Source organism: Clytia hemisphaerica, unplaced genomic scaffold, assembly GCF_902728285.1.
Source record: "Clytia hemisphaerica strain Z4C2 unplaced genomic scaffold, Clytia hemisphaerica genome assembly, whole genome shotgun sequence".
Taxonomy (NCBI): Eukaryota; Metazoa; Cnidaria; class Hydrozoa; order Leptothecata; family Clytiidae; genus Clytia; species Clytia hemisphaerica.
In genome coordinates this window covers 1,648,372-1,661,070 of record NW_027103289.1, presented here as the reverse complement: position 1 = coordinate 1,661,070, position 12,699 = coordinate 1,648,372, and the positions used below count along the sequence as shown (strand labels likewise).

Genomic DNA, 12,699 nt, shown 5'->3' with positions numbered 1-12,699 from the left:
TTCGTGACGGGCGGCGGCGTGGGCGGTTAGGGCGGACCGCAAGATCTGCTCAGGTAGGTGTCTAAAGACCTAAATTTTTCCACTTTCCTCTTCTTTATATCAAATAAAACTTCGGGATATTGTTTAGTAAGGTTCAAACTTTAATTTAAACCAAAAATTGAAAAATCGACCCAAAAAAGATGATCCTATCTCAGAAGTGTTAACGACCACCTTAAATATCAAAAAGTTAAGAACATTCGAAGACTTCAAAAATTTTGGATAATCTAACTAATAGCCGAACTACTTTATGGTAAATCAAGATGACATATATTTATAATTTATACGGAAATAAAGGTCTTATAAAGATAATTAGGGTGTTTCAACAGGGGGGGTCGGTAGTAAAATCTCAGACATATGTGAGTAGTAAAAGGATTTTTACGAATTTTTACATACCACCACCCAGACTCTTGGAAGAGGTATTTTACTACCCTGGTAGTAAAAGCTTTTGGGACAATTTGTCATGGAGACCACCTATTTTTTGGTTGCTTTTCGGACTGATTTTGCAAAAAAAGCTAAAAAATGATTATTTCTGTGACACATTTTTCACGTAGTGCAAAAATTAATGTTTTTCCCTTATAGAATTAAAGTCTTTTTATATTGAGAAAAAATTTCGAGAATTTTTTGTTTGCAGCAAACAACCACGAACAGAAAATTTTTTCAAATTATAAAAATTTTCAGATTTTTTCAGAAAAGTCATCCAGAAAATTAAAAGAATTACAAAAAATAGCTAAAATTTGCTAATTTTACCAGTTTTAACTACCCAGGTAGTAAATTTTTTTTTCGATTTTCCGTCACACCACCACCGTAGTAAACGTCATTATGTCTGAGATTTTACTACCGACCCCCCCCCCTGGTTTCAATTGTATAAATGAATATATTTTATGCAATAATTAGCACTCAATCATATTGTCAACCCTTGACTGTAGTGGTTCAAAATTATTAATAAAAAAGAAAATTTGAAAGACAGACCTCTTCGAGAGAATCTTTAGTTCGAAAAATTAAACAAAGATGATTTGAACTATTTATGTCGTACAAGACTTATGATGTGAAATTTTTCGCGGGCTATTTCCGAAGTCACAAAGGTAAAGACATGAAATAACTAAAACACTCATCATTTGTTTCGAAAAAGAACTCGAACAAAATCTTGATCAGTGTCGTAAACAAGATAGCTCGTAACCTTTGCTCGACAGAAGCGTAAGTGTATATGGCCTCAGAGTAAATAATAAAAATTAAACTGTTTTTTAAATTTTAAATTATGAAGTTATCCATGAAAAGTCATTGACTAATTAATCAAATCTAATAAAAATTTAAAAAAATGGGCAAATCTTCTCGATTTTCTCTGATGCATAAGTTTTTGATTTTTAGATATCCATTTCACATAAACTTCGATCAAATAAAAATTTTCATCAACGACATAATAAAATTTTCTCAGAATATAGTACAAGAGCGTTTAATGTTTTCTTATTTTCTACTTGTCACCGGTTTGAACTTAAGAGTCAGAAATATTCGACTTAAACCCTTTAGCCTTTACAGGGCTATTAACGAATCGTCCTCGACATAAATAATTTCCTCTCAATTTTGAACTAATTGACTTTATTCTTTCAAGGCTTGGAAATAAATTTCCTTGGTTTTTACCATTTACAAAATCGTTCTTGATGACGTTGATGATGTCGGAAGTACTTGGGTATGGAGGAGCATAACCGCTGTTTATCAAATATAAAGATTCAGCGACATAATGGACGATGACATTTTCTATCAAAATGAATAACTTTTTTTTCGACATATTTTCGGTGTCTGTATCTCTAATAACATTTAGTATGTCCATCCAAAACAAACGGTCAGATAGATGCAAACGTTCATTTTCTATAAACGTTTGCCCTAAGACGCTAAATATAATTTTTTTTAAAAACAATTGATCTGTATTTCCAATTTCTAGCATCCGAACCTTATCATCATTAAATTTATTAAAGCGGTGTTTCAATAATGTGGATTTAGATAAAGTAAGCTGTTCCCAAAGCAACTTCTTTCTTTCCTTTGAAAATGTCTCCATCATTTCAAAAAAACTGTCAAAGTTTATGTTAGCAACGGCTGATTTCAACGTTGAAAATTCTGGAAACAAATTCGCAATCTCACTGGTTTTTATGAAGTCTTTCTTGATGTCAAAAACTATGAGCGGTATCAACCAAACGGTTTCAGTGCTTGGGATGTCCAACGTCTTGGAAACTTCGTCAACAAGGAAGGTCAAGAAATCCTTCATCAAGTCAGATAACTCGTCTTTTGAAACAAGCTCGATATCTATTTTTGAAATGTTTGCGAAGGTACGTTTCAAAACAGGCTCAAGTTTCAAAAGCCATTGTTCATCCTGCCGTTTTTTTGTGTAATCACAAACGAACTGTATAGCATATATTTTGAATGTCTTCAAAGTGGTGTTATCTGATGGTACAAATTCAAGCATTTTAAACTGCGGCGCAAATTCTCTCAGGATTTCAGCATCAGTTTTCCAAAATTTCTCAAGACAGTTATCTTCTGATGAATTTTTTTCAACAAAATCGACAAAGTCCTGACTTTTAAAGTTTTCAACATATGATCTCAATGTGTCAAAATCAGGTAATAAAGCACCGCTCATAATTTTTTCTTCCAACATATGAATCGTGTATGGAAGAACAAACCAGTTGATTGTTTTATCTGATTTCTTTAAGATATCGAGAATGAGCATTACAAAGAGTTCCTTTATGGAGTTGAATAAATCTTGCTTTGTGATGTGGTCTGACTTTTTCTTGGAAATATTTTCTAACGTTTCGCGTAGAGCAGGTACAAGCCATTCTTTATCATTTAAGAACTTGATGTGAAGATAAACGAACTGTATAGCATATATTTTGAATGTCTTCAAAGTGGTGTCATCTGATGGTGCGAATTCAAGCATTTTAAACTGCGGCGCAAATTCTCTCAGGTTTTCAGCAGCAGTTTTCCAAAAATTTTCAAGACAGTTATCTTCTGATGACATTTTTTGAACAAAATCGACAAAGTCCTGTCTTTTAAAGTTTTCAACATTTGATCTCAATGTATCAAAATCAGGTAATGAAGTACCGCTCATAATTTGTTCTTCCAACATATGAATCGTATATGGAAGAATAAGCGAGTTGATTGTTTTATCTGATTTCTTTATGATATCGAGAATGAGCATGACAAAGAATTCCTTTATGAAGTTAAATAAATCTTGCTTTGTGATGTGGTCTGACTTTTTCTTGGAAATGTTTTCTAACGTTTCGCGTAGAGTAGGTACAAGCCATTCTTTATCATTTAAGAACTTGATGTAAAGATAAACGAACTGTATAGCATATATTTTGAATGTCTTCAAAGTGGTGTCATCTGATGGTGCAAATTCAAGCATTTTAAACTGCAGCGCAAATTCTCTCAGGTTTTCAGCAGCAGTTTTCCAAAAATTTTCACGACAGTTATCTTCTGATGAATTTTTTTCAACAAAATCGACAAAATCCTGTCTTTTAAAGTTTTTAACATTTGATCTCAATGTATCAAAATCAGGTAATAAAGCACCGCTCAGAATTCTTTCTTCCAACATATGAATCGTATATGGAAGAACAAGCCAGTTGATTGTTTTATCTGATTTCTTTATAATATCGAGAATGAGAGAGACAAAGAGTTTGTTTATTGAATCGAACTGCCCTTGTTTTGTCATGGGAATTTTTGCTTCGGGAATATTTTTGAATGTTTCGCTTATAATAGGTAAAAGCCATTCGTTTAGTTTTAGTTGAAATAATTCCGAAGCTATGCCGAGTATCTCTTTTTCATCAAAAGATACTTTAGTGTTTTCGTTTGAAATCTTTTTCAGAAAATCAGTAATATACGGCGAACGATTTTCCAGACCCGCAAGCCTGTTACCGTAAAAGAAGTGCAAATAATCGATTACGCACTGTATAGTATGCCTTTTGATAAATCCCTCTTCCAATGGAAGAGCTTTGAGCATCTGTTCATGTTCATAAATCATATTGGCTTTCTTAGTATTGACAATAAAGAGGTTAGTTGTGCATCTCATAGTTATGTTACAATCATGGAATTCGATATATTTGTCAATTTTGGTCGAAAGCTTGTATATAACAGTATTCCATTCAAATCCATTAACATAACTAGGTTTAGTGATAAGAATACTGTTGCCTTGCCTTAAGAATTCACAAGGGTTCTGGACTTCCTCGAATTGTTCTTGTTGAATGAAAGAATCGTCATAAAACATGATATCGTCAGAAACCTCACCGAGGTCAACATCAGTAATGGTATCTGTTATAACAAGAATTCCTCTGTTTTTCACTTTATTTTCACTTGAATTTCCTTGGCTTGCTTGATCAGAATTTCTTATAATTTTGACAGCTTCATTGACGCTTTTTAATGGTTTGATTAAGTTACGTTCTTGGCTTGCTTGATCAGATTTTCTTATAATCTCGACAGCTTCTTTAACGGTTTTAACAAACACTGGTGGTGGACCATTCGGAAAATTTGATGGTGGTTCCGAAATTCCTTCTGTATATCTGTAAAGACGTTCCTCTGCTAATGATTTGGCTTCTCTAATAATCTCTTTTGAATTTCGTAAATTTACACTTAACTGAAGTAATTGAAAACCTTTGAACGTATTTTCGAATTTGTAATCATCACGATTCATCTTTTCCTGATATAAAGCATTTGGTGCAATCCAACATATGGTCGTATTTTCGACTTCAACGAGGGAGGGTTGGTTTACATTCCATTCATCAAGAAATACGGCTTTGATATTGTTTTGTTCGATTTCGTTTTTGAGATCAAAGTCTTCATCCTAAAATGAAAAAAATTGAAATAAAATAGTAAACTAAAAACATGCAAATAAGTTAAAACACGAATAAACATTTCAATTTCGTCCTGTGTATCACTTGGAATAATGTTACACATTATTATATTATTGTATTTCTTTCCCTGGTCCATCAGAAAGAACAGCTAAATAACTTATTTCAAATGAACCTGATGATTGTGGCGACCTGAAAAACACTTAAGTAAGTTTGTAAAATCTTCAACCAGTAGAAAACTTACATAAGTTTTGATGACTCTGACTCCATGCGGTTCTAGCACAAGTTTTCGATCGCGATAAAGCAAACCCTCTCCATTACACACAACATATAAGATACCATCTTTGTATTCTGGATTGTTGCTCAACATAATGGCTTTCTCTTGTAGCAAAAATGTTTTCCCAGTGCTATAACCACCCTTTATAACCAATTTGTTATATTTAGGTTCATTATTGGTGAGCACTGGGAGTTGTTTATTTGAATAGAAGACAATATTCTCTGTATTTGACAGCGAATCAATGACTTTACTGACATGACCAATCCAACATGATGGTGTTATTGGTGGAGGTAGATCTTTTCGTGAAACGTGAATGGTAAACACAATGATTTGAAGGACTTTTTTCAATTGCTCCAAAGGGTGGATCACAGGAGCTTGATAATTCAATACAGGATAGTTCTTGAAAACACTTTCAAGCCAAGTTTTGACATCTGTGTCCAACGTGATATAATGTTGGGTAGTTACGGGATAATCTTGGTTTTCTGAACAGACTACTGGGAAGAATTTCCATCCTTCTCCGAAAAGATCTCCAAGTTGGCTTTCCATTATAAAGTGGTAATTTTCTAACTGTTCGAAAGCGTTAGTATGGGCTGTCAAGTTCTTTTTAATTTCCACTCCGATGATAAGTTTTCGAGACCATGAGAAAATAAGGATGTCGAATTCCTGATGCATTTTATTCTTAATATTTGTCATGAAATGGACGGACGGTAGGATAATAGTATCTTCAAGAACTGAATCTTTTCTCAAAGAAAGCAACTCTTCGAAGAAAGTTCGCTCAATTTTGTCTCCCCTTTGAGATAGTTCTACATTGAACAACCATTTTAAGGTGACATCTTCAGGAGGGGAATTCTTGATTTCCTTTTTAACGTTCTTTTTAATGTTTCCATACTGCAAAGTTTCTTCGAGTTCAGAATTTGGTGATATTTCACTAACCTTTTTCCTACTTTCTTTCACAAAGTTTTCACATGTTGTTGATGGTAGTTGAAAATCTACATTTGGTAATTCTCTTTTCATAAGGTAAAGAGTCATCAAATTCACCATCCATTTATTGAATTCATCTTGTTTTATTTCATTGTTCAAAGCTTGCGTTTGAAGAAAAGCATCAAGCTCTTTCGTAAGCCAATACTCTGGCGATTCCTGCTTAAGATTGTCAAGTGTCAATTTCATGCGTTCATCAATGTTATAATCCAGAACTGCGATTGATTTTTCGTCATAATCACAACATGCAATTTCTGAAGGAATAAATACAGGGTCACGTGAATCATGTTTGAAGATTGCACTTTCTCCATATTCTCTTTTTAAGAGATATTCTGCTGCAGTGATCGGATCGTTGGATGTCTGGTTATTCCCAAGGTTAAACCATTGTTTGCGTTGTTCTTTCAATAATCTTGCTTTTGGTGTATTCAGAATTTGTTGATGTAACGATAGCTTCGGTGTACAGTTCTTTGGGTCAATAACTTGAGGACCCAAATCTCTCAATTCTTGCTCGACGTCAATTTTCATTATTTAATTTAAATTTTCATTTTATTGCTTTTTCATAATTTCATCTGTAAACGAAAAAGAAAATTTGAAATTTGAAAACAAGACGACTCAGAGTCGAAAATTTCGCAAAGTATTTGATTATTCGTAGATGAAATAATCATATTAAAAACGACCGGGGAGTACTAGAGTTGGAGAATGTCAATCGGACCTGACAAAAACTGGCTCTGACAGAGAATAAAGTTATCCTTACAGAGACCCTTGTTGAGATCATCTCCGGCGAGCTCACAAAGTGTCCATTTACATGATTTTCCTATTAGCAGATTCATGTAACAAAGTCACGAATAAACGTCCTGTAAAGCTTTGATTGACTGTGGCATGCAAAGATTACCTCATATTTTGGACATGTTGATAAAAATATGTTTATGTAAGCATTTCTTAGCCAATCAAAGCTTCACTCGACGTTTTCTCGTCACTTTAATACATGAATCTGCTAATATGAAAATACACATTATTTTTGCAATCTTGAAGTCATTCCCCCCTGGAAAGTATAACTGTTTATATAAAACGATTTGTTATATCAACGCTCAATTATGATTACTATTTTACAGGATGTCTTGTCACCCATGACAAGTTCCTTTACTTTCCACAAAAACATCTCGTTCAAAGAAACATGAAATCCATGTAAAATGGTACTATCAAACTATAATAATATCAAAATTTGGACAAAAATGTCTCCATAAAAAAAAATTAATCAAAACAATAAAATAGAGATATAGTATCTAAAAAAACGATGTATGAAAATTAAAAATAAACTGTTGAAGTCTTCGAATGAAATTCTAAAAATCGATAAAAATTAAGATGTTAAAATATTTAAAAAAATACCTGTACAGCGGGGACAAAAACTAGAGTATAATTTTCCACTGGCGGGGGCGATATTTTGGCCAATTTTCCCAGTGGGTCTATGAGAAGGGTTGTTTCTTAGTTATGGTTCGGACACCATCGTTTTGTTATTAAAAACTTTTTTTAAGAAAATCAAAATTGTTTTTAAGCCTTCCGACTTTTGAATAAAATTGTTTTTGCCACTATTTTGTGAGTATTTTTTACAATTTTCTAGAAGAAATTGGGTGTTTTAGAATTAGCAAATCTTTAAAATGTTACGTTAGTGTATTCAAGAATCTTGTTTACTACTATGACCATGGAGACTTTTTGAAATATAACCCCCCCCCCTAAAAAAAAAAAAAAAATTGCTGAGCTACTTTATGGTAGATCATGATTATATTTACAATTTATACGACAATATAGGTCTCATAAAAATGATTAGGGTGTTTCCATTGTATAAATGAATATATATTATGTAGTTATATCCAATTTGTCTGACAAATATATTTAAGGTTTGTAAATAGCAATTAATCATGTTGTCAGCCTTTGACTGTAAGTGATTCAAAATTGTTAATTAAATAAAGATGATTGAACTATTTATGTTGTACAAGACTTATGGTATGGTTTTTTCGCAGGCTATTTGCTAAGTCACAAAGGTAAGACATGAAATTACTGAAATTAACTCAAATAACTTTTTCGTCAAGGACCTAATAAAGTTTTGCCAGAACATAGTACAAGAACGTTTAATGTTTTAAGTCTGAAATAATTGAAGTTAATCTTTCATCGCTTGGAAGTAAATTTCCTTGGTCTACGCTGATTTCACCATTTACAAAATCGTTCTTGATGACCTTGATGATGTCGGAAGTACTTGAGTGTAGAGGAGTATAACCGCTGTTCTCCCTTTCGGTATTTATCAAATATACGGATTTTTCAATATCATGGACGATGACATTTTCTATCAAAATGAATAGTTCTTCTTTCGACATATTTTCAGTGTCTGTATCACTAATTGGCCCAGCGCGGTTAGCGTAAGGGCCTTTCATTTGCACTGTGCCCGCTGTAAGTAACTCGCATGGTAGACGGAGCTCGTTTCATTATTTGAGGAAAACAATGATTACAGGCTAATCATCAATTCTTTGCCGCGGAAAGTCATGTGATATACTTTTCAACCAATCACTATGGTTTAACTCACTAAAAGAATTTGTTTAGCGATAAGACAATGTTAATCTTTAGTAAGTGTGATCTAATTCTGCTCAAACCTTATGGAGCTCATGGATTATGTCTTGTTTTTATCTTTGTCGTTTGACTGCTTGAGACACACGTTTTTTTACTAGTTGTAACTATGCTGTTAAAAATTGAGACCCTGTTGATCCTGTCCAGCTGAAACAAGCTCGATGTCTATTTTTGAAATGTTTGCGAAGGTACGTTTCAAAACAGGCTCAAGTTTCAGAAGCCATTGTTCATCCTTTGATAAAACAATCCGATCAAAAACGAACTGTATAGCATTTATTTTGAATGTTTTCAAAGTGGTGTTATCTGATGGTGCGAATTCAAGCATTTTAAACTGCAGCACTAAACCTCTCCGGCTTTCAGCAGCTGTTTTCCAAAATTTCTCAAGACAGTTATCTTCTGATGACATTTTTTCAACAAAATCAACAAAATCCTGTCTTTTAAAATTTTCAACATTTGATCTCAATGTATCAAAGTCAGGTAATAAAGCACCGCTCATAATGTTTTTTTCCAACATATGAATCGTGTATGGAAGAACAAGCAAGTTCATTGTTTTATCTGACTTCTTTATAATATCGAGAATGAGAGAGACAAAGAGTTTGTTTATTGAATCGAACTGCCCTTGTTTTGTCATGGGAATTTTTGCTTCGGAAATATTTTTGAATGTTTCGCTTATAATAGGTAAAAGCCATTCGTTTAGTTTTAGTTGAAATAATTCCGAAGCTATGCCGAGTATCTCTTTTTCATCAAAAGATACTTTAGTATTTTCGTTTGAAATCTTTTTCAGAAAATCAGTAATATACGGCGAACGATTTTCCAGATCCGCAAGCTCGTTACCGTAAAAGAAGTGCAAATAATCGATTACGCACTGTATAGTATGCCTTTTGATAAACCCCTCTTCCAATGGAAGAGCTTTGAGCATCTGTTCATGTTCATAAATCATATTGGCTTTCTTAGTATTGACAATAAAGAGGTTAGTTGTGCATCTCATAGTTATGTTCAGTGCCGTAGGAAGCATTTTCATATTGGTGGGGCTGAAGTTTAGTGACACCACGAGGGCCAACCATGGTTTGGCCCGAGGGGGAAAATTTTGAAAATTTGAGCTCTAGATTGCTTAAAAATACACTCAAAACATGCACATAAAGACAATTATGACAAATTAAAAAAGAAAAACTTTGCATTTTGCAAAATAACCATTTTTGAAAAAATTATTGGGGGGGCATAGCCCCCCCTTGCCCCCCCAGTTGCTACGGCACTGGTTATGTTACAATCATGGAATTCGATATAGTCGTCAATTTTGGTTGAAAGCTTGTATATAACAGTATTCCATTCAAATCCATTAACATAACCAGGTTTAGTGATAAGAATACTATTGCCTTGTCTTAAGAATTCACAAGGGTTCTGGACTCCCTCGAACTGTTCTTGTTTAATGAAAGAATCGTCATAAAACATGATATCGTCAGAAACCTCACCGAGGTCAACATCAGTGATGGTATCTGTTATAACAAGAATTCCTCTGTTTTTCACTTTATTTTCACTTGAATTTCCTTGGCTTGCTTGATCAGAATTTCTTATAATTTTGACAGCTTCCTTAACGCTTTTAACAAACGCTGGTGGTGGACCATTCGGAAAATTTGATGGTGGTTCCGAAATTCCTTCTGTATATCTGTAAAGACGTTCCTCTGCTAATGATTTGGCTTCTCTAGCAATCTCTTTTGAATTTCGTAGATTGACACTTAGTTGAAGTAATTGAAAACCTTTGAAAGTATTTTCGAATTTGTAATCATCACGATTCATCTTTTCCTGATATAAAGCATTTGGTGCAATCCAACATATGTCGGTATTTTCGACCTCAACGAGGGAGGGTTGGTTTACATTCCATTCATCAAGAAATATTGCTTTGATATTATTTTCTTCGATTTCGTTTTTGAGATCAAAGTCTTCATCCTAAAATGACAAAAATTGAAATAAAATAGTAAACTAAAAACATGCAAATAAGTTAAAACACGAATAAACATTTCATTTTCGTCCTGTGAATCACTTGGAATAATGTTACAAATTATTATATTATTGTATTTCTTTCCCTGGTCCATCCAAAAGAACAGCTAAATAACATTTAAAGAGAATCTAATTTCAAATGAACTGATGAATGTGGCGACCTGAAAAACACATAAGTAAGTTTGTAAAATCTTCAACCAGTAGAAAACTTACATAAGTTTTGACGACTCTGACTCCATGCGGTTCTAGCACAAGTTTTCGATCGCGATAAAGCAAACCCTCTCCATTACACACAACATATAGGATACCATCTTTGTATTCTGGATCTTTGCTCAGCATAATGGCTTTCTCTTGTAGCAAAAATGTTTTCCCAGTGCTATAACCACCCTTTATAACCAATTTGTTATATTTAGGTTTGTTATTGGTGAGCACTGGGAGTTGTTTATTTGAATAGAAGACAATATTCTCTGTATTTGACAGCGAATCAATGACTTTACTGACATGACCAATCCAACATGATGGTGTTATTGGTGGAGGTCGATCTTTCCGTGAAACGTGAATGGTAAACACAATGATTTGAAGGACTTTTTTCAATTGCTCCAAAGGGTGGATCACAGGAGCTTGATAATTCAATACTGGATAGTTCTTGAAAACACTTTCAAGCCAAGTTTTGACATCTGTCTCCAACGTGATATAATGCTGGGTAGTTACGGGATAATCTTGGTTTTCTGAACAAACTACTGGGAAGAATTTCCATCCTTCTCCGAAAAGATCTCGGAGTTGGCTTTCCATTATAAAGTGGTAATTTTCTAACTGTTCGAAAGCGTTAGTATGGATTGTCAAGTTCTTTTTAATTTCCACCCCGATGATAAGTTTTCGAGACCATGAGAAAATAAGGATGTCGAATTCCTGATGCATTTTATTCTTAATATTTGTCATGAAATGGACGGACGGTAGGATAATAGTATCTTCAAGAACTGAATCTTTTCTCAAAGAAAGCAACTCTTCGAAGAAAGTTCGCTCAATTTTGTCTCCCCTTTGAGATAGTTCTACATTGAACAACCATTTTAAGGTGACGTCTTCAGGAGGGGAATTCTTGATTTCTTTTTTAACGTTCTTTTTAATGTTTCCATACTGCAAAGTTTCTTCGAGTTCAGAATTTGGTGAAATTTCACTAACCTTTTTCCTACTTTCTTTCAAAAAGTTTTCACATGTTGTTGATGGTAGTTGAAAATCTACATTTGGTAATTCTCTTTTCATAAGGTAAAGAGTCATCAAATTCACGATCCATTTATTGAATTCATCTTGTTTTATTTCATTGTTCAAAGGTTGCGTTTGAAGAAAAGCATCAAGTTCTTTCGTAAGCCAATACTCTGGCGATTCCTGCTTAAGATTGTCAAGTGTCAATTTCATGCGTTCATCAATGCTATAATCCAGAACTGCGATTGATTTTTCGTCATAATCACAACAAGCAATTTCTGAAGGAATAAATACAGGGTCACGTGAATCATGTTTGAAGATTGCACTTTCTCCATATTCTCTTTTCAAGAGATATTCTGCTGCAGTGATCGGATCGTTGGATGTCTGGTTATTCCCAAGGTTAAACCATTGTTTTGATTGTTCTTTCAATAATCTTGTTTTTGGTGTATTCAAAATTTGTTGATGTAACGATAGCTTCAGTGTACAGTTCTTTGGGTCAATAACTTGAGGACCCAAATCTCTCAATTCTTGCTCGACGTCAATTTTCATTATTTAATTTCAATTTTCATTTTATTGCTTTTTCATTATTTCATCTGTAAACGAAAAAAAAAATAGAAATTTGAAAATAAAAGTAGTTATTTGGCACTCCGAACATTCTTAAAAATTCCTCTTGGTTGAAAACAGATATGATTTGAAGATATTATTGAGTGGATTAATTCTACCCTAAGGGAACTCTCATAAAATTTGAACATCACTGATTTCAAA

At 33.5% G+C, this 12,699-nt stretch overlaps 2 protein-coding genes across 2 annotated transcripts; both read right to left on the bottom strand.

The window, feature by feature from the left end:
- Positions 1–929: 929 nt before the first annotated feature.
- On the bottom strand, positions 930–6,688 carry LOC136809968 (uncharacterized). Its single transcript, XM_067066538.1, has 2 exons — positions 5,113–6,688; positions 930–4,861 (listed from the first exon to the last, which is right to left on the bottom strand). The coding sequence occupies exons 1-2, from the start codon at positions 6,646–6,648 to the stop codon at positions 1,529–1,531; spliced, it is 4,869 nt and encodes a 1,622-aa protein (XP_066922639.1). The 5' UTR covers positions 6,649–6,688; the 3' UTR covers positions 930–1,528.
- Positions 6,689–7,863: 1,175 nt separating this feature from the next.
- On the bottom strand, positions 7,864–12,523 carry LOC136809959 (uncharacterized). Its single transcript, XM_067066526.1, has 2 exons — positions 10,948–12,523; positions 7,864–10,683 (listed from the first exon to the last, which is right to left on the bottom strand). The coding sequence occupies exons 1-2, from the start codon at positions 12,481–12,483 to the stop codon at positions 9,886–9,888; spliced, it is 2,334 nt and encodes a 777-aa protein (XP_066922627.1). The 5' UTR covers positions 12,484–12,523; the 3' UTR covers positions 7,864–9,885.
- Between the last annotated feature and the right edge of the window lie 176 nt (positions 12,524–12,699).